The 25,060-nt window shown below is 45.4% G+C and overlaps 1 protein-coding gene across 1 annotated transcript; it reads left to right on the forward strand.

Annotated features, from left to right (window-relative positions):
- Nucleotides 1–20,244: 20,244 nt before the first annotated feature.
- On the forward strand, nt 20,245–22,455 carry LOC127324192 (flotillin-like protein 2). The gene is made up of 2 exons (XM_051352188.2): nt 20,245–21,681; nt 21,765–22,455. Exons 1-2 carry the CDS (start codon nt 20,716–20,718, stop codon nt 22,281–22,283), a joined length of 1,485 nt encoding a protein of 494 aa, XP_051208148.1. The 5' UTR covers nt 20,245–20,715; the 3' UTR covers nt 22,284–22,455.
- The last annotated feature ends 2,605 nt before the right edge of the window (nt 22,456–25,060 follow it).

A 25,060-nucleotide genomic window follows, 5' to 3' on the forward strand; every position in this document is an offset into this window, starting at 1 on the left:
TGAATGCCAAACATTAGTTTCATTAACACTAGTGCTTACATGGTTCACAACATTATCACAGGAGTCTTCTAGAGAGAAGAGAAACATTCCCTCACATTCATAGCCCTTTCCAACAAAAGTTCCATACTTAGACAGTACAACTTTATTGGACTCAAACACCAACTTAAACCCATCTTTCATAAGACGGGAGCCACTAACGAGATTCTTCTTGATAGAAGGGACATGCAACATGTTCTTCAGTTGCACGATCTTTCCCGAAGTAAACTTCAGATCTACCGTGCCAACACCACGAACAGTAGCATGTAACCCATTCCCCATCATTACTGAGGAACCTCGGGCCTGATAAGAGGTAAACATGGAGATGTCAGCACACACATGAACATTGGCACCTGTATCAACCCACCATTCTGTGGGCTAAAACACCGAAAGAACAGTAGGTAATATATTATCATACCCTGTAGTTCCTTCCTCTGTGTTGCCAATGACCATGCTGATAGAGTTTGAGTTTTGTCCAGCCTGATATTTCTTTCCTTTGCGTTGTGGACAACGATTATCCCAATGGGCTATCTCGCCACATACCCAGCAAGGATCTTTCTTCTCCGTTTTCCCCTTCTTCTTGAAGTTGGTAGTCTGGGAGACTCCCTTGTTCTTTCCCTTGGACTTGTGGGAATTTTTCTGCACCATATTGGCAGCAGAACGTCCCTCGGTTCCTCCAGTGTGTTTGTCTTTTGCCCTCGCCTTCTCCTCAACATCCAGAGAGCCAATGATATTCTCAACAGAGAACTCATGCCTCTGATGTTTCAGAGAAGTGGCAAAGTTCCTCCATGAAGGGGGAAGCTTAGCGACAATGCATCCCGCGACAAACTTGTCCGGTAGCACACACTTGAGGAGCTCAAGTTCCTTTGCCATGATCTGTATCTCATGAGCCTATTCTACTACTGATCGGTTCTCAACCATTCTGTAGTCATTGAACTGCTCCATAGCATGCAGTTCACCTCCGGCATAGGCAGCACCAAACTTAGCGTCCAATGCATCCCACAGTTCCTTCCCATTTCGGATGTGCAGATAAGTGATACGCGTAAAGCACACGTCCGTTGGGAACCCCAAGAGGAAGGTGTGATGCGTATAGCAGCAAGTTTTCCCTCTGTAAGAAACCAAGGTTATCGAACCAGTAGGAGTCAAGGAGCACGTGATGGTTGTTGGTGGCGGAGTGTAGTGCGGCGCAACACCAGGGATTTCGGCGCCAACGTGGAACCTGCACAACACAATCAAAGTACTTTGCCCCAACGTAACAGTGAGGTTGTCAATCTCACCGGCTTGCTGTAAACAAAGGATTAGATGTATAGTGTGGAAGATGATGTTTGCGAAGAACAATAAAGAACAAGTATTGCAGTAGATTGTATTCGATGTAAAAGAATGGACCGGGATCCATAGTTCACTAGTGGTGTCTCTCCAATAAGAAATAGCATGTTGGGTGAACAAATTACAGTTGGGCAATTGACAAATAAAGAGGGCATAACAATGCACATACATCTCATGATGAGTAGTGTGAAATTCAATTGGGCATTACGACAAAGTACATAGACCGCTATCCAGCATCCATCTATGCCTAAAAAGTCCACCTTCGGGTTAGCATCCGCACCCCTTCCAGTATTAAGTTGCAAATAACAGACAATTGCATTAAGTATGGTGCGTAATGTAATCAACACAAATATCCTTAGACAAAGCATTGATGTTTTATCCCTAGTGGCAACAACACATCCACAATCTTAGAACTTTACATCCTTTGTCCCAGATTCAATGGAGGCATGAACCCACTATCGAGCATAAATACTCCCTCTTGGAGTTACAAGTATCAACTTGGTCAGAGCCTCTACTAGCAACGGAGAGCATGCAAGATCATAAACAACACATATATGATAGATTGATAATCAACATAACATAGTATTCCATATTCATCGGATCCCAACAAACACAACATGTAGCATTACAAATAGATGATCTTGATCATGATAGGCAGCTCACAAGATCTAACAATGATGGCACAATGAGGAGAAGACAACCATCTAGCTACTGCTATGGACCCATAGTCCGGGGGTGAACTACTCACACATCAATCCGGAGGCGATCATGGTGATGAAGAGTCCTCCGGGAGATGATTCTCCTCTCCGGCAGGGTGCCGGAGGCGATCTCCTGAATCCCCCGAGATGGGATTGGCGGCGGCGTCTCTGGAAGGTTTTCCGTATCGTGGATCTCGGTACTGGGGTTTTCGCGGCGAAGGCTTTAAGTAGGCGGAAGGGTAGGTTTAGAGGCGGCGCGAGGGCCCCACACGCCAGGGCGACGCGGGCCCCACCTTGGCCGCGCGGCCATGGTGTGGCGGCGCCTCGTCGCCCCACTTCGTAATCCTTTCGGTCTTCTGGAAGCTTCGTGGAAAAATAAGACCCTGGGCGTTGATTTCGTCCAATTCCGAGAATATTTCCTTTGTAGGATTTCTGAAACCAAAAACAGCAGAAAACAGCAACTGGCTCTTCGGCATCTTGTCAATAGGTTAGTGCCAGAAAATGCAGAAATATGACATAAAGTGTGTATAAAACATGTGAGTATCATCATAAAAGTAGCATGGAACATAAGAAATTATAGATACGTTTGAGACATATCAATAAGCATCGACCAACTTGTCTCCAAGCACACTTAGGACGACACCCACAAAGATTACGGTGGCATCCCCGAACGCGTTATCCTCGTCAGGAGTAAGCGGACCTCTGGGAGTACCTTCCGCAACCCGGTGCACGCCCATAGAAGTGAGCCACAAGAGGGTTTTATTCTGCCATCTCTTGAAATGAGAACCCGTAAACGGGCTCGGTTTAGGCGCAACAGCAAAACCAGACGATGAAAATTGCCTAAGCATATAAGGTTTTTGGATTGTTGGATTATTAGGAAATTTCGTGTGAGTTTAATTACCAAAAGCAACATTACAGATGCACAAACATATTTAACCATATACATCAGACTAAGCACATGCATCAGATCTGAACATGGAAAAAGTAGCAGTGCAAGGTAGGAGAGGAAAATGACGTACATCGCGACCGGGAAGGTCGCACCAGCAGCTCCACCATGGGAATCGTTGATGTTGCCCATGGTGTAGTCGGATCTGTCGATGAAGCAGCCGAACCGTCGAAGAAGAAGACGAACAGCAGCGAGCAGTCGCGCCGAGACGCTCCCAAAAAACCTTATCGCCCGTCTCCCGGTGCAGGATCTTAACGGACGGTGACGTGGGCATAACCCTTCGGGTACTCGACATTGCCATACCCGGTGCAAACTATGAAGCTGGACCAGCACAAGGACTCGACAAGCTGGACCCGCAAGGAATATCAACTTGGACTACAAGGAAAGAAGACTCCAACACGAATCCTACTAGGACTCTTGTAAACCCTAGCTTGGCTGATATATAAAGCCAGGTAGGGGCACCCCATAGGGACACACAATCAAAAAACATAATTATAGAGGCGACACGCCTAGAAACCGCAACCCGCGGATTAGAACTAGACTAGATCCAACAACTCCGCCTATGGCGGCCCCCTGTATACATATTTACATATACTGGATTGCTAGCAGAACGTAGCGATCCTCCACCGCGGGGACGTGAACCTGGGTACATCGTGTACCGCCTCGCTCCCGGAACTTCCATCGTCGCCTTTCTCTAAAACCCAAGCCCCTCATGGTGGGCATTGCCGAGGAACCGCCTCGTCAATTGGCGCCGTCTGTGGGAAGCGCGACGCTGGATTTTGTCATCTGGGCGGGATATTCTTGTCTTGAACAAACTCGGCCAGATCGCATCTGGCGGGTCATTGATACGCGTACAGCACGCGTCCGTTGGGAACCCCAAGAGGAAGGTGTGATGCGTACAGCGGCAAGTTTTCCCTCAGTAAAAAACCAAGGTTTATCGAACCAGTAGGAGCCAAGAAGCACGTTGAAGGTTGATGGCGGCGGAGTGTAGTGCGGTGCAACACCAGGGATTCTGGCGCCAACGTGGAACCTGCACAACACAACCAAGATACTTTGTCCCAACGTAACAGTGAGGTTGTCAATCTCACCGGCTTGCTGTAACAAAGGATTAGATGTATAGTGTGGATGATGATGTTTGCAGAAAACAGTAGAACGAGTATTGCAGTTGATTGTATTTGATGTAAAGAATGGACCGGGGTCAACAGTTCACTAGAGGTGTCTCTCTCATAAGAATAAGCATGTTGGGTGAACAAATTACAGTTGTGCAATTGACAAATAAAGAGGGCATGACCATGCACATACATGTTATGATGAGTATTGTGAGATTTAATTGGGCATTACGACAAAGTACATAGACCGCTATCCAGCATGCATTTATGCCTAAAAAGTCCACTTTCAGGTTATCATCCGAACCCCCTCCGGTATTAAGTTGCAAACAACAGACAATTGCATTACATATGGTGCGTAATGTAATCAATAAATATATCCTTAGACATAGCATTGATGTTTTATCCCTAGTGGCAACAGCACATCCACAACCTTAGAGGTTTCTGTCACTCCCCCAGATTTAATGGAGACATGAACCCACTATCGAGCATAAATACTCCCTCTTGGAGTTACAAGCAAAAACTTGGCCAGAGCCTCTACTAGCAACGGAGAGCATGCAAGATCATAAACAACACATAGATGATATTGATAATCAACATAACATAGCATTCACTTATTCATCGGATCCCAACAAACGCAACATGTAGCATTACAGGTAGATGATCTTGATCATGTTAGGCAGCTCACAAGATCCAACAATGATAGCACAATTAGAAGAAGACGACCATCTAGCTACTGCTATGGACCCATGGTCCAAGGGTGAACTACTCACTCATCACTCCGGAGGCGACCATGGCGGTGAAGAGTCCTCCGGGAGATGATTCCCCTCTCCGGCAGGGTGCCGGAGGCGATCTCCTGAATCCCGCGAGATGGGATTGGCGGCGGCGGCGTCTCTGGAAGGTTTTCCGTATCGTGGTTCTCGGTACTGGAGTTATTCTTGACGAAGGCTTATGTAGGCGGAAGGGTAGGTTTAGGGGCGCCACGAGGGGCCCACACCACAGGCCGGCACGGCCAGGGCCTGGGCCGCACCGCCCTGGTGTGTGGCTGCCTCGTCGCCCCACTTCGTTTCCTCTCCGGACTTCTGGAAGCTTCGTGGAAAAATAAGATCCTGGACGTTGATTTCGTCCAATTACGAGAATATTTCCTTACTAGGATTTCTGAAACCAAAAACAGCAGAAAACAGCAACTGGCTCTTCGGCATCTCGTTAATAGGTTAGTGCCGGAAAATGCATAGATATGACATAAAGTATGCATAAAACATGTATGTATCATCAATAAAGTAGCATGGAACATAAGAAATTATCGATACGTTGGAGACGTATCAGTCATCGACACCAAACAGCGCCGAATCCAGTTTCGAGAAGAAGACAAAAAGGAGTCAGATGCGCGCTTGGAATCAACTGTAGGTCGGCCCGTCCGTCGACTGCAGCGTGCGTTCATATTGGAAAGAAAACAACCGATCAGCGAGCCGGATCGAGTACCCGAAGAAGAAGCAATCAGCGCATACACTTGGAATCAACCGCACTCGTAAATCATGCAGCTGGCCTGTTTATCGATTGCCGCCCTGGGCCATGCAAGTCGGCCAAAGTTTCAACGCACTAGGAGACTAAACCGACGAGAAGCTTTGTCAAGAAATCAAACTCACAGCTATCGCTCAGGCACGGAACGGTGCCGTATTCCGATCGGCCGAAAGCGCAACGATTGGATTTTATCATCCGGACGGGATCTCTCTACGTCATCGTCAAGTTCATTATCAGTATCAGTAGCATGGACTCGATCGCTTCTGCGGGGGGCAGGCGCTGCAGCGGCTAGCAAGGATTAAAAGTGAGCATTGCTCATGGGGAAATTTCCAAGGAGCTGCAGCGGCCAACCAGTAGATGCTCAACGCATTAAGGAAAAGAGTACGAATTAAGAAAGAAAAGGGAGGAAGCAGCGCACATACCAAGTTCACCCCTACGGTCCATGAGAGAAAGGATCGACTGCCAGATACCACGTTTACAATCGTGCATGCAGCTTCAGCCTTGGAAAATACTTTGGCTTCGACGCGGAAGACTTCGTCGTCACCTGCCAGCACTCCCGATGGATGAGTCCATGGGCTTCACGACCGGCCATCAATCTCTATTTCCCTTTTTACTATTTTATTACCTGATTGATTTACACGGTTCTAACATCCACGCACAAATATCTTCCTTGTCTATGCATGTCTAACCTGGCAACCGGACACGACGTATGACTCTGGTGCTGAAACATTGACTGGTCTGACAATTCAATGGGCTTGGAGAGGATCATCTTCATCGCGCACAGTCAAAGTTTTTGGAGACCCGACAGTGTATTTGCGTTGCAAATCGCCGCTCCGATTTCATCTGATACAAAAAAATCAGGTGCTATATTTCCAATTACGTAAAATTTATTTCGCCAAATATTTTTGGCTCGTACTATTATTTGCGCGTAGTTTTTGTGCCGTGATATGTCTGCAGATCGGGAATAATCTTCGACTGCTCTCCTCGGACGACCGTGCCCGCCATCGTGCACTCTTCTTACTCGGGGGCTCGCCTGCTGCGGACCTGACATTACGGACCCGATATATTCGGATGCTCACCTGCAGCGGATCGGCTATGTCAACCGCGTCCTCTTCATCGGCCACGTCAATTAGGCGCTGCGTGGATTATCTTGGATGGTGCAACTATTTCGACTGTGCCTGCAGAACTAAATGTTCCTCTTCCTTTCGCCACACCCGATGATTGGGGAGGCGTCATTACATCGTTACCTCCAGTACTCTCGGTGGATTTATTTTCCCCGAATCAGTGGATTTATTTTCTTCATCATCTATGACTACTCGATGGACTTATCTTCTTCGGCTCTGGATATATCTTCTCCCGATGCACTCTCGGGTTGGTGGAATCATCATCTGGAATATTCAGTGGATATCATCTTATTTAATATCAACCCGATGCGATCCCATCGGGAGCGTTGGAATTACTCGGGGGCTCCTGGAATATCTTCAAGAAGATATGAAGACTATTACTCTCATCGGGAGCGCTGGTTCGTTGAAATTCAAGAAGATATGAAGACTATTACTCTCATCGGGAGCGCCGGTTCGCTGGAACCCAAGAAGACATGAAGATTCAAGAATTGCAGTAATTCGGGACACCCGAACTACATCCTCAGGAACCTTGTTCGTATATTTCAACGAACATCGGTTCGATGGAAAGTACGCTTAGAGATTGCACTCTAAAAAAGCCTCTGAAATTACGAGTGCAATGATGCAAAATCAACGGGGACCGTGCTCTTTTCCTTTGCTATAGATGCCTCAAAGAGTGCCGCAAATAGCAAGGATCATGAAGCAACGGGGACCTTGCTCTTTTCCTTTGCTATAGATGCCTCAAAGAGTGCCGCAGATAGCAAGGATCATGAAACAGCGAGAACCTTACTCTTTTCCTTTGCTATAGATGCCTCAAAGAGTGCCGCAGATAGCAAGGATCATGAAACACGTACGAAAACGACCCACGGTCAAGACATACATCGGTTGAAAGCAAAGTTGCACATACAACGGGTTTAGCAAGACCCGCAACACGAGCTGATCACTCAAATGATTTGCTACCCGATAAACTTACAAACAATGGCATCAACAATGCTCAAGGTGCGTTTTGTCCCTTGAAATAAACAATAATGTGTCAACGGCACCTGAAGAAAACTATAAACATCGGGTTGCTCGACTTGAGTCTACTCACGGTTGCAAGCATCAGTGCCCAGACTCGGGGGCTACTCCCATCGGGAGCGCTGGACGCGCACCCGATAAAATCATCGGCTCCTCTAGGCCATCATCCGAATCATCGGCTCCTCTAGGCCATCATCCGAATCATCGGCTCCTCTAGGCCATCATCCGAATCATCGGCTCCTCTGGGCCATCATCCGAATCATCGGCTCCTCTAGGCCATCATCCGAATCATCGGCTCCTCTGGGCCATCATCCAAATCATCGGCTCCTCTGGGCCATCATCCAAATCATCGGCTCCTCTAGGCCATCATCCAAATCATCAACTCCTCAATGACATCATCAGAGTCATCGACATCATGTTCTCGGAACTCAAGGACATGTACGGTATTTGACTTAGCGTTTTTAACACCCTATACATAACTATTTCATATTTATCTACAGTCTCGGGGGCTACTCCCATCGGGAGCGCTAGTCGCGAACCCGATAAAAATTGGAAACCTCGTCGACATCAACATCAAGATCTTTGAGTAGTACAACTTGAGTCTTTGCGTGGCTGCAAGCACCCGCCCATAGACTCGGGGGCTACTCCCATCGGGAGCGCTTCGCGCACCCGACAGAAAGCAACTTCGACTCTACATCAAGCACAAGATTCGACAGATGATCAAGACATTCAGCGAAGACAACTTGAGTCCCTGCCCGAAGCTTCACTTCGGCCAGACACTCGGGGGCTACTAACGTGGGCATAACCCTTCGGGTACTCGACATTGCCATACCCGGTGCAAACTATGAAGCTGGACCAGCACAAGGACTCGACAAGCTGGACCCGTGATGTCTACGGGTGCTTCTATTCTTGTAGACAGTGTTGGGCCTCCAAGAGCAGAGGTTTGTAGAACAGCAGCAAGTTTCCCTTAAGTGGATCACCCAAGGTTTATCGAACTCAGGGAGGAAGAGGTCAAAGATATCCCTCTCAAGCAACCCTGCAACCACAAAGCAAGAAGTCTCTTGTGTCCCCAACACACCTAATAGGTGCACTAGTTCGGCGAAGAGATAGTGAAATACAGGTGGTATGAATATATATGAGTAGTAGTAACGGCACCAGAAAATAGCTTGACGCTACAACTGGCGTGCAGTCAATGGTGGTAATATTGCAGGCAGTACAGATGCAGTAAAACAGTAAACAAGCAGTTATAGCAGTATTTGGGAACAAGGCCTAGGGATTATACTTTCACTAGTGGACACTCTCAACATTGATCACATAACAGAATAGATAAATTCTATACTCTACACTCTCTTGTTGGATGATGAACACCACTAATTGTGCAGGATTACACGAACCCTCAATGCCGGAGTTAACAAGCTCCACAATATTCGATATTCATGTTTAAATAACCTTAGAGTGCATGACAGATCAACACGACTAAACCAAGTACTAACATAGCATGCACACTGTCACCTTCACACTACGAAAGGAGGAATAGATCACATCAATATTATCATAGCAATAGTTAACTTCATAATCTACAAGAGATCACAATCATAGCCTACGCCAAGTACTACACGATGCACACACTGTCACCTTTACACCGTGCAGGAGGAATAGACTACTTTAATAACATCACTAGAGTAGCACACAGATAAATTCTGATACAAAACACATTGCAATCATAAAGGGATATAAATAAGCACTTCACTATGCCATTCATAACAGTGAATAAGTATTTTGTGAAATATAGCCTAAGAGACCCACACGGTGCACACACTGTCACCTTTACACACGTGGGACAAGGAGTCTCCGGAGATCACATAAGTAAAATTCACTTGACTAGCATAATGACATCTAGATTACAAGCATCATCATATGAATCTCAATCATGTAAGGCAGCTCATGAGATTATTGTATTGAAGTACATAGGAGAGAGATTAACCACATAGCTACCGGTACAGCCCCTTAGCCTCGATGGAGAACTACTCCCTCCTCATGGGAGACAGCAGCGTTGATGAAGATGGCGGTGAAGATGGCAGCGGTGTCGATGGAGAAGCCTTTCGGGGGCACTTCCCCGTCCCGGCGGCGTGCCGGAACAGAGACTCCTGTCCCCCAGATCTTGGCTTCGCGATGGCGGCGGCTCTGGATGGTTTCTCGTATCGTGGCTTTTCCGTATCGAAGATTTAGGTCAAGGACCTTTAAATAGGCGAAGAGGCGGAGTCGGAGGGCTGATGAGGCGGTGACACAACAGGGGGGCGCGGCCCCCCTTGGCCGCGCCAGGGTGTCATCTGGTGGCCCTGTGGCCCCTCTCTGGCGGCTCTCGGGTGTTCTGGAAGCTTCGTCCAATTTTAAGACTCTGGGCGTTGATTTCGTCCAATTCCGAGAATATTTCCTTACTAGGATTTCTGAAACCAAAAACAGCAGAAAACAGGAACTGGCACTTCGGCATCTCGTCAATAGGTTAGTTCCGGAAAACGCATAAAATCATCATAAAGTATGTATAAAACATGTAGGTATTGTCATAAAACAAGCATGGAACATAAGAAATTATCGATACGTCGGAGACGTATCAGCATCCCCAAGCTTAGTTCCTACTCGTCCCCGAGTAGGTAAACGATAACAAAGATAATTTCTGAAGTGACATGCTACCAACATGATCTTAATCATACTATTGTAAAGCATATGAGATGAATGCAGCAATTCAAAGCAATGATAAAGACAATGATTAAACAACTGAACCATATAGCAAAGACTTTTCATGAATAGTACTTTCAAGACAAGCATCAATAAGTCTTGCATAAGGGTTAACTCATAAAACAATAAATTCAAAGTAAAGGCATTGAAGCAACACAATGAAAGATTAAGTTTCAGCGGTTGCTTTCAACTTGTAACATGTATATCTCATGGATAGTTGTCAATGCAAAGCAATATAACAAGTGCAATAAGCAAGTATGTAAGAATCAATGCACAGTTAACACAAGTGTTTGCTTCTAAGATAGAGAGAAATGGGTAAACTGACTCAACATAAAAGTAGAAGAAAGGCCCTTCGCAGAGGGAAGCAGGGATTGCTATATTTGTGCTAGAGCTTTGGTTTTGAAAACATAAAGAGAGCATAAAAGTAGAATTTTGAGAGGTGTTTGTTGTTGTCAACGAATGGTAGTGGGTACTCTAACCCCCTTGCCAGACAAACCTTCAAAGAGCGGCTCCCATGAATTATTTTTATTTTTGGGTGGCACTCCTTCCAACCTTTCTTTCACAAACCATGGCTAACCGAATCCTCGGGTGCCTGCCAACAATCTCATACCATGAAGGAGTGCCTTTTTATTTTAGTTTTATTATGATGACACTCCTCCCCACCTTTGCTTTCTCAAGCCATGGCTAACCGAATCCTTCGGGTGCCGTCCAAAAATCACATACCATGGAGGAGTGTCTATTTAGGTTAATTAATTTGGGACTGGGAATCCCATTGCCAGCTCTTTTTGCAAAATTATTGGATAAGCGGATGAAGCCACTAGTCCATTGGTGAAAGTTGCCCAACAAGATTGAAAGATAAACACCACATACTTCCTCATGAGCTATAAAACATTGACACAAATAAGAGGTAATAAATTTTGAAGTTTTTAAAGATAGCACTCAAGCAATTTACTTTGGAATGGCGGAGAAATACCATGTAGTAGGTAGGTATGGTGGACACAAATGGCATAGTTATTGGCTCAAGGATTTGGATGCATGAGAAGTAATCCCTCTCAATACAAGGCTTAGGCTAGCAAGGTTGTTTGAAGCAAACACAAGTATGAACTAGTACAACAAAACTTACATAAGAACATATTGCAAGCATTATAAGACTATACATTGTCTTCCTTGTTGTTCAAACACTTTACTAGAAAATATCTAGACCTTAGAGAGACCAATCATGCAAACCAAATTTTAGCAAGCTCTATGTATTTCTTCACTAATAGGTGCAAAGTATATGATGCAAGAGCTTAATCATGAGCACAACAATTGCCAAGTATCACATTATTCAAGACATCATACCAATTACTACATGTAGCATTTCCTGTTTCCAACCATATAACAATTAACGAAGCAGTTTCAACCTTCGCCATGAACATTAAGAGCTAAGAACACATGTGTTCCCATGAACCAGCGGAGCGTGTCTCTCTCCCACACAAGCATGCATTTATTCAAACAAAACAAAAATGAAAACAAACAAACGCTCCAAGTAAAGTACATAAGATGTGACTGAATAAAAATGTAGTTTCAAGAGAAGGAACCTGATAATTTGTCGATGAAGAAGCGGATGCCTTGGGCATCCCCAAGCTTAGATGCTTGAGTCTTCTTGAAATATGCAGGGGTGAACCACCGGGGCATCCCCAAGCTTAGACTTTTCACTCTTCTTGATCGTAGTACATCATCCTCCTCTCTTGACCCTTGAAAACTTCCTCCACACCAAACTCAAAACAACTCATTAGAGGGTTAGTGCATAATCAAAAACTCACATGTTCAGAGGTGACACAATCGTTCTTAACACTTCTGGACATTGCCCAAAGCTACTGGAAGTCAATGGAACAAAGAAATCCATCCTACATAGCAAAAGAGGCAATGCGAAATAAAAGGCAGAATCTGTCAAAACAGAACAGTCCGTAAAGACGAATTTCTAAGAGGCACCAGACTTGCTCAAATGAAAATGCTCAAATTGAATGAAAGTTGCGTACATATCTGAGGATCACTCACAAACATTGGCAGATTTTTCTGAGTTACCTACAGAGAACCCTGCCCAAATTCGTGACAGACAGAAATCTGTTTTTGCGCAGTAATCCAAATCTAGTATCAACCTTACTATCAAAGACTTTACTTGGCACAACAATGCAATAGAATAAAGATAAGGAGAGGTTGCTACAGTAGTAACAACTTCCAAGACTCAAATATAAAATAAAATTGCTGTAGTAAAATAAACACATGGGTTATCTCCCAAGAAGTTCTTTTTTATAGCCATTAAGATGGGCTCAGTAATTTTAATGATGCACTCGCAAGAAATAGTATTTGAAGCAAAAGAGAGCATCAAGAGGCAAATTCAAAACAAATTTAAGCCTAACATGCTTCCTATGAAAAGGAATCTTGTAAGTAAACAAATTCATGAAGCATAATGCAACAAGCATAGAAAGATAAAACAAGTGCAACTTCAAGATTTTAAGCACATAGAGAGGTGTTTTAGTAACATGAAAATTTCTACAACCATATTTTCCTCTCTCATAATAACTTTCAGTAGCATCATGAGCAAACTCAACAATATAACTATCACATAAAGCATTCTTATCATGAGTCTCATGCATAAAATTATTACTCTCCACATAAGCATAATAAATTTTAGTAGTTGTAGTGGGAGCAAATTCAACAAAGTAGCTATCATTATTATTCTCATCATCAAATATAGGAGGTATAATATCATCATAATAAACTTTATCCTCCATAGTAAGCGGCACCAAAAGACCACTATCATTATAATCATCATAAATAGGAGGTAAAGTATCATCAAAGTAAATTTCCTCCTCAATGCTTGGGGGACTAAAAAGATCATGCTCATCAAAACCAGCTTCCCCAAGCTTAGAATTTTCCATAGCATTAGCAACAATAGTGTTCAAAGCATTCATATTAATAACATTCCCATTAGCATGCATATAAAGTTCCAAGGGTTTTTTAATTCTCTCTTCAAACACATCATGTCCTAATTCAAGATAAAGTTCATAAAGATCTCTCATATTTTTGTTGTTTTCCATTATGCCTAACTAGTGTAAACAAGAAACAAAAAGATGCAATTGCAGGATCTAAAGGAAATAGCTTCGAGTACTTACAACGGCGCCGGAAAATAGCTTAGTAGCCGAGATCCGGAATGTGAGTACCTTTTACCTTTCCTCCCCGGCAACGGCGCCAGAAAAGTGCCTGATGTCTACGGGTGCTTCTATTCTTGTAGACAGTGTTGGGCCTCCAAGAGCAGAGGTTTGTAGAACAGCAACAAGTTTCCCTTAAGTGGATCACCCAAGGTTTATCGAACTCAGGGAGGAAGAGGTCAAAGATATCCCTCTCAAGCAACCCTGCAACCACAAAGCAAGAAGTCTCTTGTGTCCCAACACACCTAATAGGTGCACTAGTTCGGCGAAGAGATAGTGAAATACAGGTGGTATGAATATATATGAGCAGTAGTAACGGCACCAGAAAATAGCTTGACGCTACAACTGGCGTGCAGTCAATGGTGGTAATATTGCGAGCGATACGGATGCGATAAAAACGATAAACAAGCGATGATAAGTATTTGGGAACAAGGCCTAGGGATTATACTTTCACTAGTGGACACTCTCAACATTGATCACATAACAGAATAGATAAATGCTATACTCTACACTCTCTTGTTGGATGATGAACACCACTAATTGTGTAGGATTACACGAACCCTCAATGCCGGAGTTAACAAGCTCCACAATATTCGATATTCATGTTTAAATAACCTTAGAGTGCATGACAGATCAACACGACTAAACCAAGTACTAACATAGCATGCACACTGTCACCTTCACACTACGAAAGGAGGAATAGATCACATCAATACTATCATATATAGCAATAGTTAACTTCATAATCTACAAGAGATCACAATCATAGCCTACGCCAAGTACTACACGATGCACACACTGTCACCTTTACACCGTGCAGGAGGAATAGACTACTTTAATAACATCACTAGAGTAGCACACAGATAAATTCTGATACAAAACACATTGCAATCATAAAGGGATATAAATAAGCACTTCACTATGCCATTCATAACAGTGAATAAGTATTCTGTGAAATATAGCCTAAGAGACCCACACGGTGCACACACTGTCACCTTTACACACGTGGGACAAGGAGTCTCCGGAGATCACATAAGTAAAATTCACTTGACTAGCATAATGACATCTAGATTACAAGCATCATCATATGAATCTCAATCATGTAAGGCAGCTCATGAGATTATTGTGTTGAAGTACATAGGAGAGAGATTAACCACATAGCTACCGGTACAGCCCCTTAGCCTCGATGGAGAACTACTCCCTCCTCATGGGAGACAGCAGCGTTGATGAAGATGGCGGTGTAGATGGCAGCGGTGTCGATGGAGAAGCCTTCCGGGGGCACTTCCCCGTCCCGGCGGCGTGCCGGAACAGAGACTCCTGTCCCACAGATCTTGGCTTCGCGATGGCGGCGGCTCTGGATGGTTTCTCGTACCGTGGCTTTTCCGTATCGAAGATTTAGGTCAGGGACCTTTAAATAGGCGAAGAGGCGGAGTCGGAAGGATGATGAGGCGGTGACACAACAGGGGGGCGCGCCCCCCCTTGGCCGCGCCAGGGTGTCATCTGGTGGCCCTGTGGCCCCTCTCTGGCGGCTCTCGGGTGTTATGGAAGCTTCGTCCAATTTTAAGACTCTGGGCGTTGATTTCGTCCAATTCCGAGAATATTTCCTTACTAGGATTTCTGAAACCAAAAACAGCAGAAAACAAGAACTGGCACTTCGGCATCTCGTCAATAGGTTAGTTCCGAAAAACGCATAAAATCATCATAAAGTATGTATAAAACATGTAGGTATTGTCATAAAACAAGCATGAAACTTGTAAACCCTAGCTTGGCTGATATATAAAGCCAGGCAGGGGCACCCCATAGGGACACACAATTAAAAAACATAATTATAGAGGCGACACGCCTAGAAACCGCAACCCGCGGATTAGAACTAGACTAGATCCAACAACTCCGCCTATGGCGGCCCCCTGTATACATATTTACATATACTGGATTGCTAGCAGGACGTAGCGATCCTCCACTGCGGGGACGTGAACCTGGGTACGTCGTGTACCGCCTCGCTCCCGGAACTTCCATCGCCGCCTTTCTCTAAAACCCAAGCCCCTCATGGTGGGCATTGCCGAAGAACCGCCTCTTATAACCAAGCCCCTCATCGTCGTAGTTTCAGAGGCCTGCTCTCCCGGACGGCTGTGCACGCAGTCGCCGAGATGGGGAAGACTAGAGAATAGCGCAGCAAAAGGAACTTCACGAGAGAGATGGACTAGAGAGTTCTGAGAACTGTATTCTCTCCAGATCTGATCTGTGTCCTTGTATAGCACGCAGCGAGCATGCACATGCAGGTCGACACGTACCCAACTCAGTTGGTGCACCAAGTAAAAATTTAGGCTTCCTTGAGTGCTCGAACTCGAGTCATGAAACGCGACGTGCGTGCGTGACGTGCCGAGCCGAGGCGGGATGGGCGGAGGAGGAGGAGTGCGCGAGGGCTCCTTCTATTCTCACTCACTTGGAATGACTAGAACATCAACCCTTATATACCACTCCAACTCTCTCCCAACTAGCAATGTGTGATTAAACTTTGTTCCCAAGGCTGTCCCAAGCTGCCAACGTGATGGGCCTTGAGATTTCAGGAATTGTAGACTACATGGGCTGCCTAACTGGGCTGCAGCCCATCTACATTCAACAGTTTGCACCGGAATTTGGAGGGTATATGACAATTTGAGGATTTTTATTTTATTTGGCTAGCTAAATTGGATCTAATCGAATGAACTGAAATTTTGAAAAATAAATCCAATATCTAAAGAACTGATCCGACCTTGGATCGAGACCAGGTGCAACATCCACGAGGAGAAGAGACTGATATCCCGGGACGGTGCGCAATGCGAAAGTGGTGGAAGGTCTAGGATCGACGTCGTCATATTAACCGCTCTGATACCATGTGATCTTTATTGTGGGAAGCGATATCTTTATCTCGGTATCGTGTGTGTGTTTATAATCAGGCTAACATGTCATATTTAGTTACACTCGATTACAGAAATTGAATCAATTAAGAGGGTTCACTAGAGATCTTAATATGCTTTAAACAAATCCTAACATAGTGCCGTGGGGTCACCACCATCACCGTGCTTGATCTCTCCAGTAACTAGGTGATACCCCGCGCGTTGCTGCGGGGTAGGAGAAGAATCTTAGTTTTTTCAATGTAATGAATTGTTACAGTCAAACCATGTTAACATAGTAAGCTGGACTTGTTAAAAAAAACATAGTAAGCTGGAAATTAGACCATGCCAATATAAAATGTATACTTTGTCACAATGAGATATTACTTATACACATTAGATTGAATTAAGCACTTGATATGCAAGAAGGTGATTATTTTATTCTTATGAAAGAAGTTAGAATGTAGAAGGATCAAGGTTAGACAGTACTCGGATAGTCATTGCTTCAGGAAATAATATTCTTAAAATATAGTACATGAATACAAATTTGCGAAGGACAATAATGATTAAAAATGTCCCTTCTTCACCTACAGTTGTGTTGAGATTAAAAGCCAAATACAAATGATGGAACTCCAGATCTCATAAACCATAAGACTATATCTTTGTTGTTTGGATACAGGAAATCGTGGACTTATTTCCTGAAGTAGTCTGACCGGATTTTGCAATCGTTGTACGTTATCTCATAAGTGTAGCTCCTTCCATTTTCATTCTGCTTTCTGAAATAAAGGTTATCTTGTTATAAAATCAAAAGGAGACAAATAAGTGAAAGCAAGATTAATAAAACATCGCCAAAAATTTCTAGCACGAAGAGACCTCCTTGTGCATGAATGCAACATTATTAAGTCACTACGTAAAATCCATTAAAAGTCGGTCATTCATGTTACCTAGGTTGAAAGTGAAAATGTGATGTGTTAAACTAAAAATAGGAAAAGTTGGTGGAGAACATAAATAATACTTTTATTATAGAACCCGAATGAACTTTTTTCTATCAAATAACTTCAGAAAATTAAATACTTGGAACATTTACTTTCGCTACGTAGGCTCAAGTAAAGAACAAATAATATTGGAAAACATATTCACTTTCTCAAACATGAATACCCAACTTTTCTAAACCATATGTGATGAGACGCCATACATGATACATCAAATCCCCAACGCTGAAAATGAGTTGTAACATCACCAGTCAAGTAATAATTGCCTGTTCTAACCCCTAGTTGTCAACTTTTCTAAGGATGTCTTTTTCGGATTTCTATGTACATAATGGATGTTGTTGGTTTCAAGAGGTATACCGACCTGACCTGCATTGTTATTGAAAGCAAACTGGTAAACATAAGCAATTAAACATCAATGTTAAGCCATTCATATGTTAATAAAACATGCTGACATGTGTTAGTATGTAAATCAGTAATGAAGATGAGAAATCAGGGGAAAGGTATGGAATATCACAGACTAAGACAACTAAGATTTTCTTACCAGTCCCATAAATTCATAATTTCGGGTCTCGGTATCATGCATCCAGGCGAGCAAGTACCTGGTCAGCTTACAGCACACCACCATGATGGACGCTGAGGGCAGAGGTCTTTCGTACAAAGAAAATCAATCAAACCATACACGTTTGTAGTGATCCAGAATTTGCAAGAGTAGATCCCGGTCAGCCTTAATAATCAGCTCCAGGAGGTGTCGCTTGGTTGACATGTCGAGGAGGCACCACACCACCACGCTGATTGCTGGCGAGGTTCTATGCCCATATTCTCTTCTCTTGTCAAAGTCATCTATCCGGCTTCAGTCATTCAGGTGAAGCTCGCCATGGTCCAGTACAGGCCCCAGACGAAGACGATGGCACCGTGCTGGTGCTTTGTCTTCCCCAAAATGAAATACACTTTCAAACACGCAGACGGCACGTCTCACTCTGCCGACGCTCGCCGCCGTCGCCGGCCGCCGGCCATGCGCCAAAAACTCGGCTCTGTAGTAGTGGAGGTGAGGTAAAGTATCCGGACGGCGAAGCTAGACTGTACACAGCCACACAAGCAAGCAACCGGTCCATGGTATGATGAATTTATAAACTGCAAGCCTAGCTTAGCCATGCATAAATGAGGAATACGAAGCTCAAGAGATGCTTGGAGGTTTAATACAATTAACTGACAAATTACCAACTGAAGAGTCGGTAATCGTTCACTGCTATCTTGCAGTGGTGGTGGCTGAAAATTGATTGCCGAAGCTCAAAAGAGGCATAGCAGTTTAATACAATTCATTGGCAAATTATCAACCGAAGAGTTGAATATCTTGCAGTGGTGGTGACTAATAATTGATTGCCGATCGAACCAATAACTGTATGTGCTATCTATCATAGAAGATTACTTGTATGCTTTGGGGCTAGAAAAAAAAGCTGATGTGGCATGATGTGGTGGGCCCGCTGAGGTGGCATAGCTGCATATTTAGAGAAATAGGTAGTGGGGATGAACTTCTTAGTTATATAGGATTAGCTAGGGCCTGACCTCGTCTGCGCTCTGCGACTTACTCTCCTTCGTTGTCACCCTCAATCTCTCCAGCATCTGCCTCTCTAGCCTATTTTCCTTCGAATTCAACATGTCTACATGGCGCTTTTTGCCAACTCGACCATGACAAACCAGCCCCGCTATACAGACGATTTGTTAAAGCGTTTGATGATGGTCATCACTGTAATCTGCAATGTCCTGCCTCATGAGTGGTTGTTTTACAAAAAAAGACAGAAAAGGTAGTAACGTGTTAATCTAGCCCCAATTATGTTAGTCTTGTGCAGTTTAGTTATCAATCATACAAAAGATGGATAAAGTGGTCGACTAAGAATTAATGTGTTGAGAAATAACAAAGCATAAGAGACGGTTTTCATATTCACATTTTGCTAACTCTCACTTCACCAAGAATTTCTTAGCCCTATGTTAACAGGTATACTTATCCACGCGACATTGAGATGTGTGCAAGATTACATTTTTTGACTATGGAACAAGTTCTTATAACCTGATATGTTTTATTTGAACCATATTAGATACATATGAACGGCTTTGTAAACTCACTTCCGTCATTAAATGTTAAGAAAACTCGGTTTCGTTAGTTCTCATTCCATTGAGAATTTCTTAGTTCTCGGTCGACACCGATAAACGTCAATCCAACATTGAGATCCATGCAATATTTCTTTTTTAACACTGTGAAAAACTTTATTTCATTTGCACTGGTCCAGATGAACAAACTTATAGCGCGATGGACATCATTTTAGATCGATATATGAACAAATTCACCAATGCACTGAGAATTAGTTAACGGACTGTACATCTGGGTCGCCTTTGCACTGGATGAAAAATTACAAACCTACAATATGGTAGAACAAATTCTTTGAGACATGTATGAACAAATTTACAAAATCAAACAAGAAGTGTTGACCGAGACATACACTCCCGGTTTCGTGAACCATGAATAGACCCTATTTATTCCGGGATTGCATGAATGCCCTACATCCATACTAGTCCATCAGATGTTTATCTTTCGGAATAGATCGATGTAGTACTCCCTCCGTCCATAAAAGGATATCGAAAATTTGTCTAAATTCCGATGTATCTATACACTAAATTAAATACATTTAAATTTAATCAAACTTTTGATATTCTTTTGTAGACACAGGTAATACAAGAGATGGATTGTCTCTAAAAACCTTCTACATTGTATTCGCGGATTCTGTTCGACGCAGAATTCTCCCAATTTCCTGAACCTCCTGAACCGTGAAGAGATAATAACTCTACTAATTTCCGGATTGCATAAATGTCCAAGGTAACTACTACTCCTTCAGGTGTATCTACGTGATTAGATATGAATTATGTTTCTGATACCTCTTCAAATGTATATACGTATCCTGATCGACAAAGAAGGACTCCTGTCAATCACGACGCAACAGCCTGCTATATATATGCGAAACCAGATTCGGCAGGTAGCCACGTACGTACTCATCGCCGCGATTCCTAAACCTCTCTCTCGACGATAACTTTTTTCCCGGAAGGTAGTTAGCTCTCGCCGTAGATCGTAAACTAAGGCGTAGCTGCGGGGGTCGAAGATGGCGAGTTTCCATGTCGCCGACGCGTCGGAGTACCTGGCCATCACCGGCTGGGGCATCGACGACGTCAAGCTGGCGAAGAAGGCGTGGGTGTTCGTGGGGCAGAAGTGCAAGAAATTCAGCATCTCGCCGGAGAACTATGAGTTCGAGGTGCACGCCATGAGCGCCGAGAAGCTGCCTTTCATCCTCCCCGCCGTGTTCACGATCGGCCCCAAGATCACGGCCACCAGCGACGAGGAGTCGGACAGGAAGGACCTGGAGGCGCAGCTCCTCCTCTACGCAAAGCTCATCGCGCCGCTGCACACCTCGAGGAGCCATGTCCACGAGCTGGTCAAGGGCATCATCGAGGGCGAGACTCGCGTGCTGGCGGCGGAGCTCACCATGGAGGAGATCTTCAAGGGTACCAAGTCCTTCAAAATGAAGGTCTTCGAACAGGTGCAGCTGGAGCTCAACCAGTTCGGCCTCTTCATCTACAACGCCAACGTGAAGCAGCTGGTGGACGTGCCCGGCCACGAGTACTTCTCCTACCTCGGCCAGAAGACGCAGCAGGACGCCGCCAACCAGGCCAGGGTGGACGTGGCGGAGGCCCGGATGAAGGGAGAGGTGGGAGCCAAGGAGAGGGATGGGCTCACCAAGCAGAACGCCGCCAAGGTCGATGCCGAGACCAAGGTGCTGTCGGTGCGGCAGCAGGGCCAGGGGCTCAAGGAGGAGGCCAAGGTCAAGGCCGAGGTGCAGGTGTTTGAGAACGCCAGGGAGGCGGACATCGCCGCGGCCAAGGCCGAGCTTGCCATGAAGAAGGCCGGCTGGGATAGGCAGGCCAAGGTGGCCGAGGTGGAGGCGGCCAAGGCCGTCGCCATCCGTGAGGCCGAGCTCCAGATGGAGGTCGAGCGCAAGAACGCCATGCGCCAGACCGAGAAGCTCAAGGCCGAGCAACTCAGCAAGGCCACCGTGCAGTACGACACACAGGTAACATACATATATATACTTCCATTCATGCGTGTTCTCATGGTCAGTTTCATTGATCGATCTAATTGACTGTGTCCTTGTAGGTTCAAGAATCAAACGCCCTGTTCTACAGCCGGCAGAAGGCGGCGGAGGCGGCGCTGTTCGAGCAGACCAAGGTGGCGGAGGCGCGCAAGGCGCAGGCGGACGCCAAGTTCTTCGAGGAGAAGATGTGCGAGGACGCCAAGCTCTACGCCAAGCAGCAGGAGGCCGAGTCCCTGGCGCTGGTGGGCAAGGCCAAGACGGAGTACGTGGCGTCCATGCTCAACGCTCTCGGCGGCAACTACCACGCGCTAAGAGACTACCTCATGATCGACAGCGGCATGTACGCCGAGATGGCGCGCATCAACGCCGGCGCGGTCAGCGGCATGCAGCCCAAGATCAGCATCTGGAGCAACGGAGACGGCGCCGGCGCCGGACAGGCTGCCCCCGCTGGCGGCGCGCTGCAGCAGATGGCCGGGCTCTACAAGATGCTGCCGCCGCTTCTGTCCACGGTGCATGAGCAGACAGGGATGCTGCCGCCGGCGTGGATGGGCAAGCTGCCCGAGGACGGTGCTGCCAACTGAACTGATATAGTCCCGCAGGGGTTTTCGTTAGATAGTTAGGTAGGACTACATTATTTTCGTCGTTGCGTTTGAGTACCTACTTATCGCAGGTTCTGTTTGTTACATAGTTTCGGCTTACCGTGTCGTGGGACTTTTAAGTGTTACTTCCTCTGTCCCCACGAAACATGTAAAAGCTTTGTCAAAATTTTGATGTATCCAGATACTACTTGATGTCTAGATACATTTAAATTTAGATAAATCTTACATTACATGTTTCATGGGACGGAGAGAGTATAATTTAGCTCGTGAATTCTCCATATACATACATTTTCCAAATAGAATTTTTTTTCTTTTCATTAGTCGTTTGAATTGTTATTATTTCTCGGTTGATGTGCATCATCAGATCATAAGTTTGCACAAAACATATTATGTACCACTATAAGGCTCGGCGCACTAAGAAAAGGTTAACATTTGTTGAAATAGATTTGTTTCTCGTTTATTAGTCGTTTGATTTGTTATTATATTTCTCAACGGATGAAGACGTGCATCATCAAATTATAAATTTGCACCGACTGGCTGGTTCAGTTAGCCGTTACAAAACAAAACAAAACAAAAAAATATATAATTTTGCACAAAACATATCATGTACCACTATAAGGCCAGCTCTGCGCACTAAGAAAAGGTTAAAATTAGGTTGATAGGATCATCCTAATCCGTTGCGTAGTACCCTATAAACGCAAGCACACACACCCTACCCCTATGAGCATCTCCGAGAGACTGCATCCAAGAAACTTCATCGACGGGTCTTGAGATTGACGATGTCACCACAGACGTCTCCTATCGACGAGAACGTCGTCTCCCACAGAAGAATATTCCACCTTTTAATAAGACACCAAAGTGTCAAACCTGGGGTTTGAACTCTGGTGGACTGGGGGTGGCACTGCCCTCCTAACCACCAAAAAAATGTGTGAAGAATGAATCCATAAGTTTTCTCAAATTAAAAGTTGCACTAACTTTGTAAGATGTGCAGCTCCACTGTTTTATAATTCCAGAAAGCTTAGAAATGAATGTCTCTGTTATTGGGAATGAGCAACTAGAGTAAAGTCTGAAATAAACCTTGTATTCATAGAGGGGATTGGAATGAAACCCTATACTCCTAATCCCGGGAATCATCACCCTAAACTTCTTGTTCCCGATCTATTTTTGCCTTTGTGTAGTTCCCAAACAAGGATACTGTGACGTGGCCAGGAAGTCCCATATCTTTCTCGTTGACATCATCATCTTCATCAGTCGCTCTATCTCTTTCTCGAAATCGTTGTGTAGCATGGCAGGGTCACTCAAAATCATGCCCTGGAGGTCGCCGGCGTAGCCTGCAGCAGGACGCGCGACCGGTAGCTCGACCCCGCGGTCTATAGCACGGCGCGTGATCGGGATCTCGACGGCACGGTCTGTAGCATGGCGCGTGACCGGGAGCTCCACGGCGCGGCCTGCAACACGGGAGCTCGACTGCGCGGCCTGCAGCATGGCGCGCGACCGCGAGCTCGACGGCGTGGCCAGCAGCACTGCGTGCGAACGGGAGCTCGACGGCGCGGCCTACAGCATGGCGCGCGACCACGAGCTCGACGGCGTGGCATGCAGCACTGCGCGCGAACGGGAGGTCGACGGCGCGGTCTCTAGCACGACGTGTGACCGTGATCTTGACGGCGAGGCATGTAGCACACGGAGAGCGACCCGGAGCTCAACGTCGCGGCCTGGAGCACGGCGCGCGAGCGCGGGCGGGTCTCGACAGCGCGGCCTGCAGCACGACGCGCGACCGGGACCTATACGGCGCGGCCTGCAGCACATCGCGCGAACGGGAGCTCGATAGCGCGTGGCCTGGACCTCGATGGTGCGGCCCGCAGCCCGGAGCACGACCTAGAGCTTGGCGATGTGGCATGCAACCCTATGTGTGACCTGCAGCGTGGCGCACAACCTACATCCCGGCGGCACGCGGCCTCCAGCTCGCTCAGTTTTGTTCCACCTCGCGCTGACAAGTTCGCCGACCGTCAGTGTGACTTTGAACCGTGCTGGTCAGGTTCACCTTTGGCAGCGGAGACGCTGAGCAAAACAACGGTGATCACAGTGCAGCAGAACTTCGGCTATGGCCTGCAAGGATGACAAAGGGGAAAGGGCAGGCTCGCCGTTCGAATCATTTGAGTCCGCGATCCTGGTGTTGACTTGTGCCACGTCTGCAAATCCCGGTGCAAATAAGCTTCATGCAAGTAAAGACCGGGAACCGGAAGTCTAGGGTGCTGATTCGTGGGATTAGGAGTATAGGGTTTGATTTGGATACCCTCTACAAATACAGGGTTTATTTCAGACTTTACTCGAGCAACTATCATTTACAGGGGCCAAAGGCTAATTTAAGACACATCGACCATATGCTCTGAGACAAAGCTTCCACGCAAACACCAATGCCACCACCCTGTCATATAGCAAAAAAAAAAATGGACTTGTTTTCTCTCTTAACGAAAACATACATCCAATATGTTGACAGCCGGGCTTGCTCTAACATTGTTCGTGTATATGATTTTCGAAAGAAAAAGAGAAACCGTGAGAATGAGACCTATATATCTCGCTTCTAGTGTAGTGCACAACCAACTTGACAGAGCTTGTGTAGATAGAACAGAGTCGTTTTGCATTTGTATTTTGAAATGGTTATTTTTACGAAAAGGAGTTTGAAACCCGATAGCTTCTGATTATTTGTTTTATTTCCTAGTTTTCGGTTGTGTATTAGTCTTTGCAAATGTTTTGATTTT

This window comes from Lolium perenne, chromosome 2 (genome assembly GCF_019359855.2).
Source record: "Lolium perenne isolate Kyuss_39 chromosome 2, Kyuss_2.0, whole genome shotgun sequence".
NCBI classification, from domain to species: Eukaryota; Viridiplantae; Streptophyta; class Magnoliopsida; order Poales; family Poaceae; genus Lolium; species Lolium perenne.

Coding starts and splice junctions, on each gene's coding strand:
- LOC127324192 (XM_051352188.2), top strand. CDS start 20,716: ATGGCGAGTTTCCATGTCGCCGACGCGTCGGAGTACCTGGCCATCACC. Junction 21,682..21,764: donor CCGTGCAGTACGACACACAG/GTAACATACATA, acceptor GTGTCCTTGTAG/GTTCAAGAATCAAACGCCCT.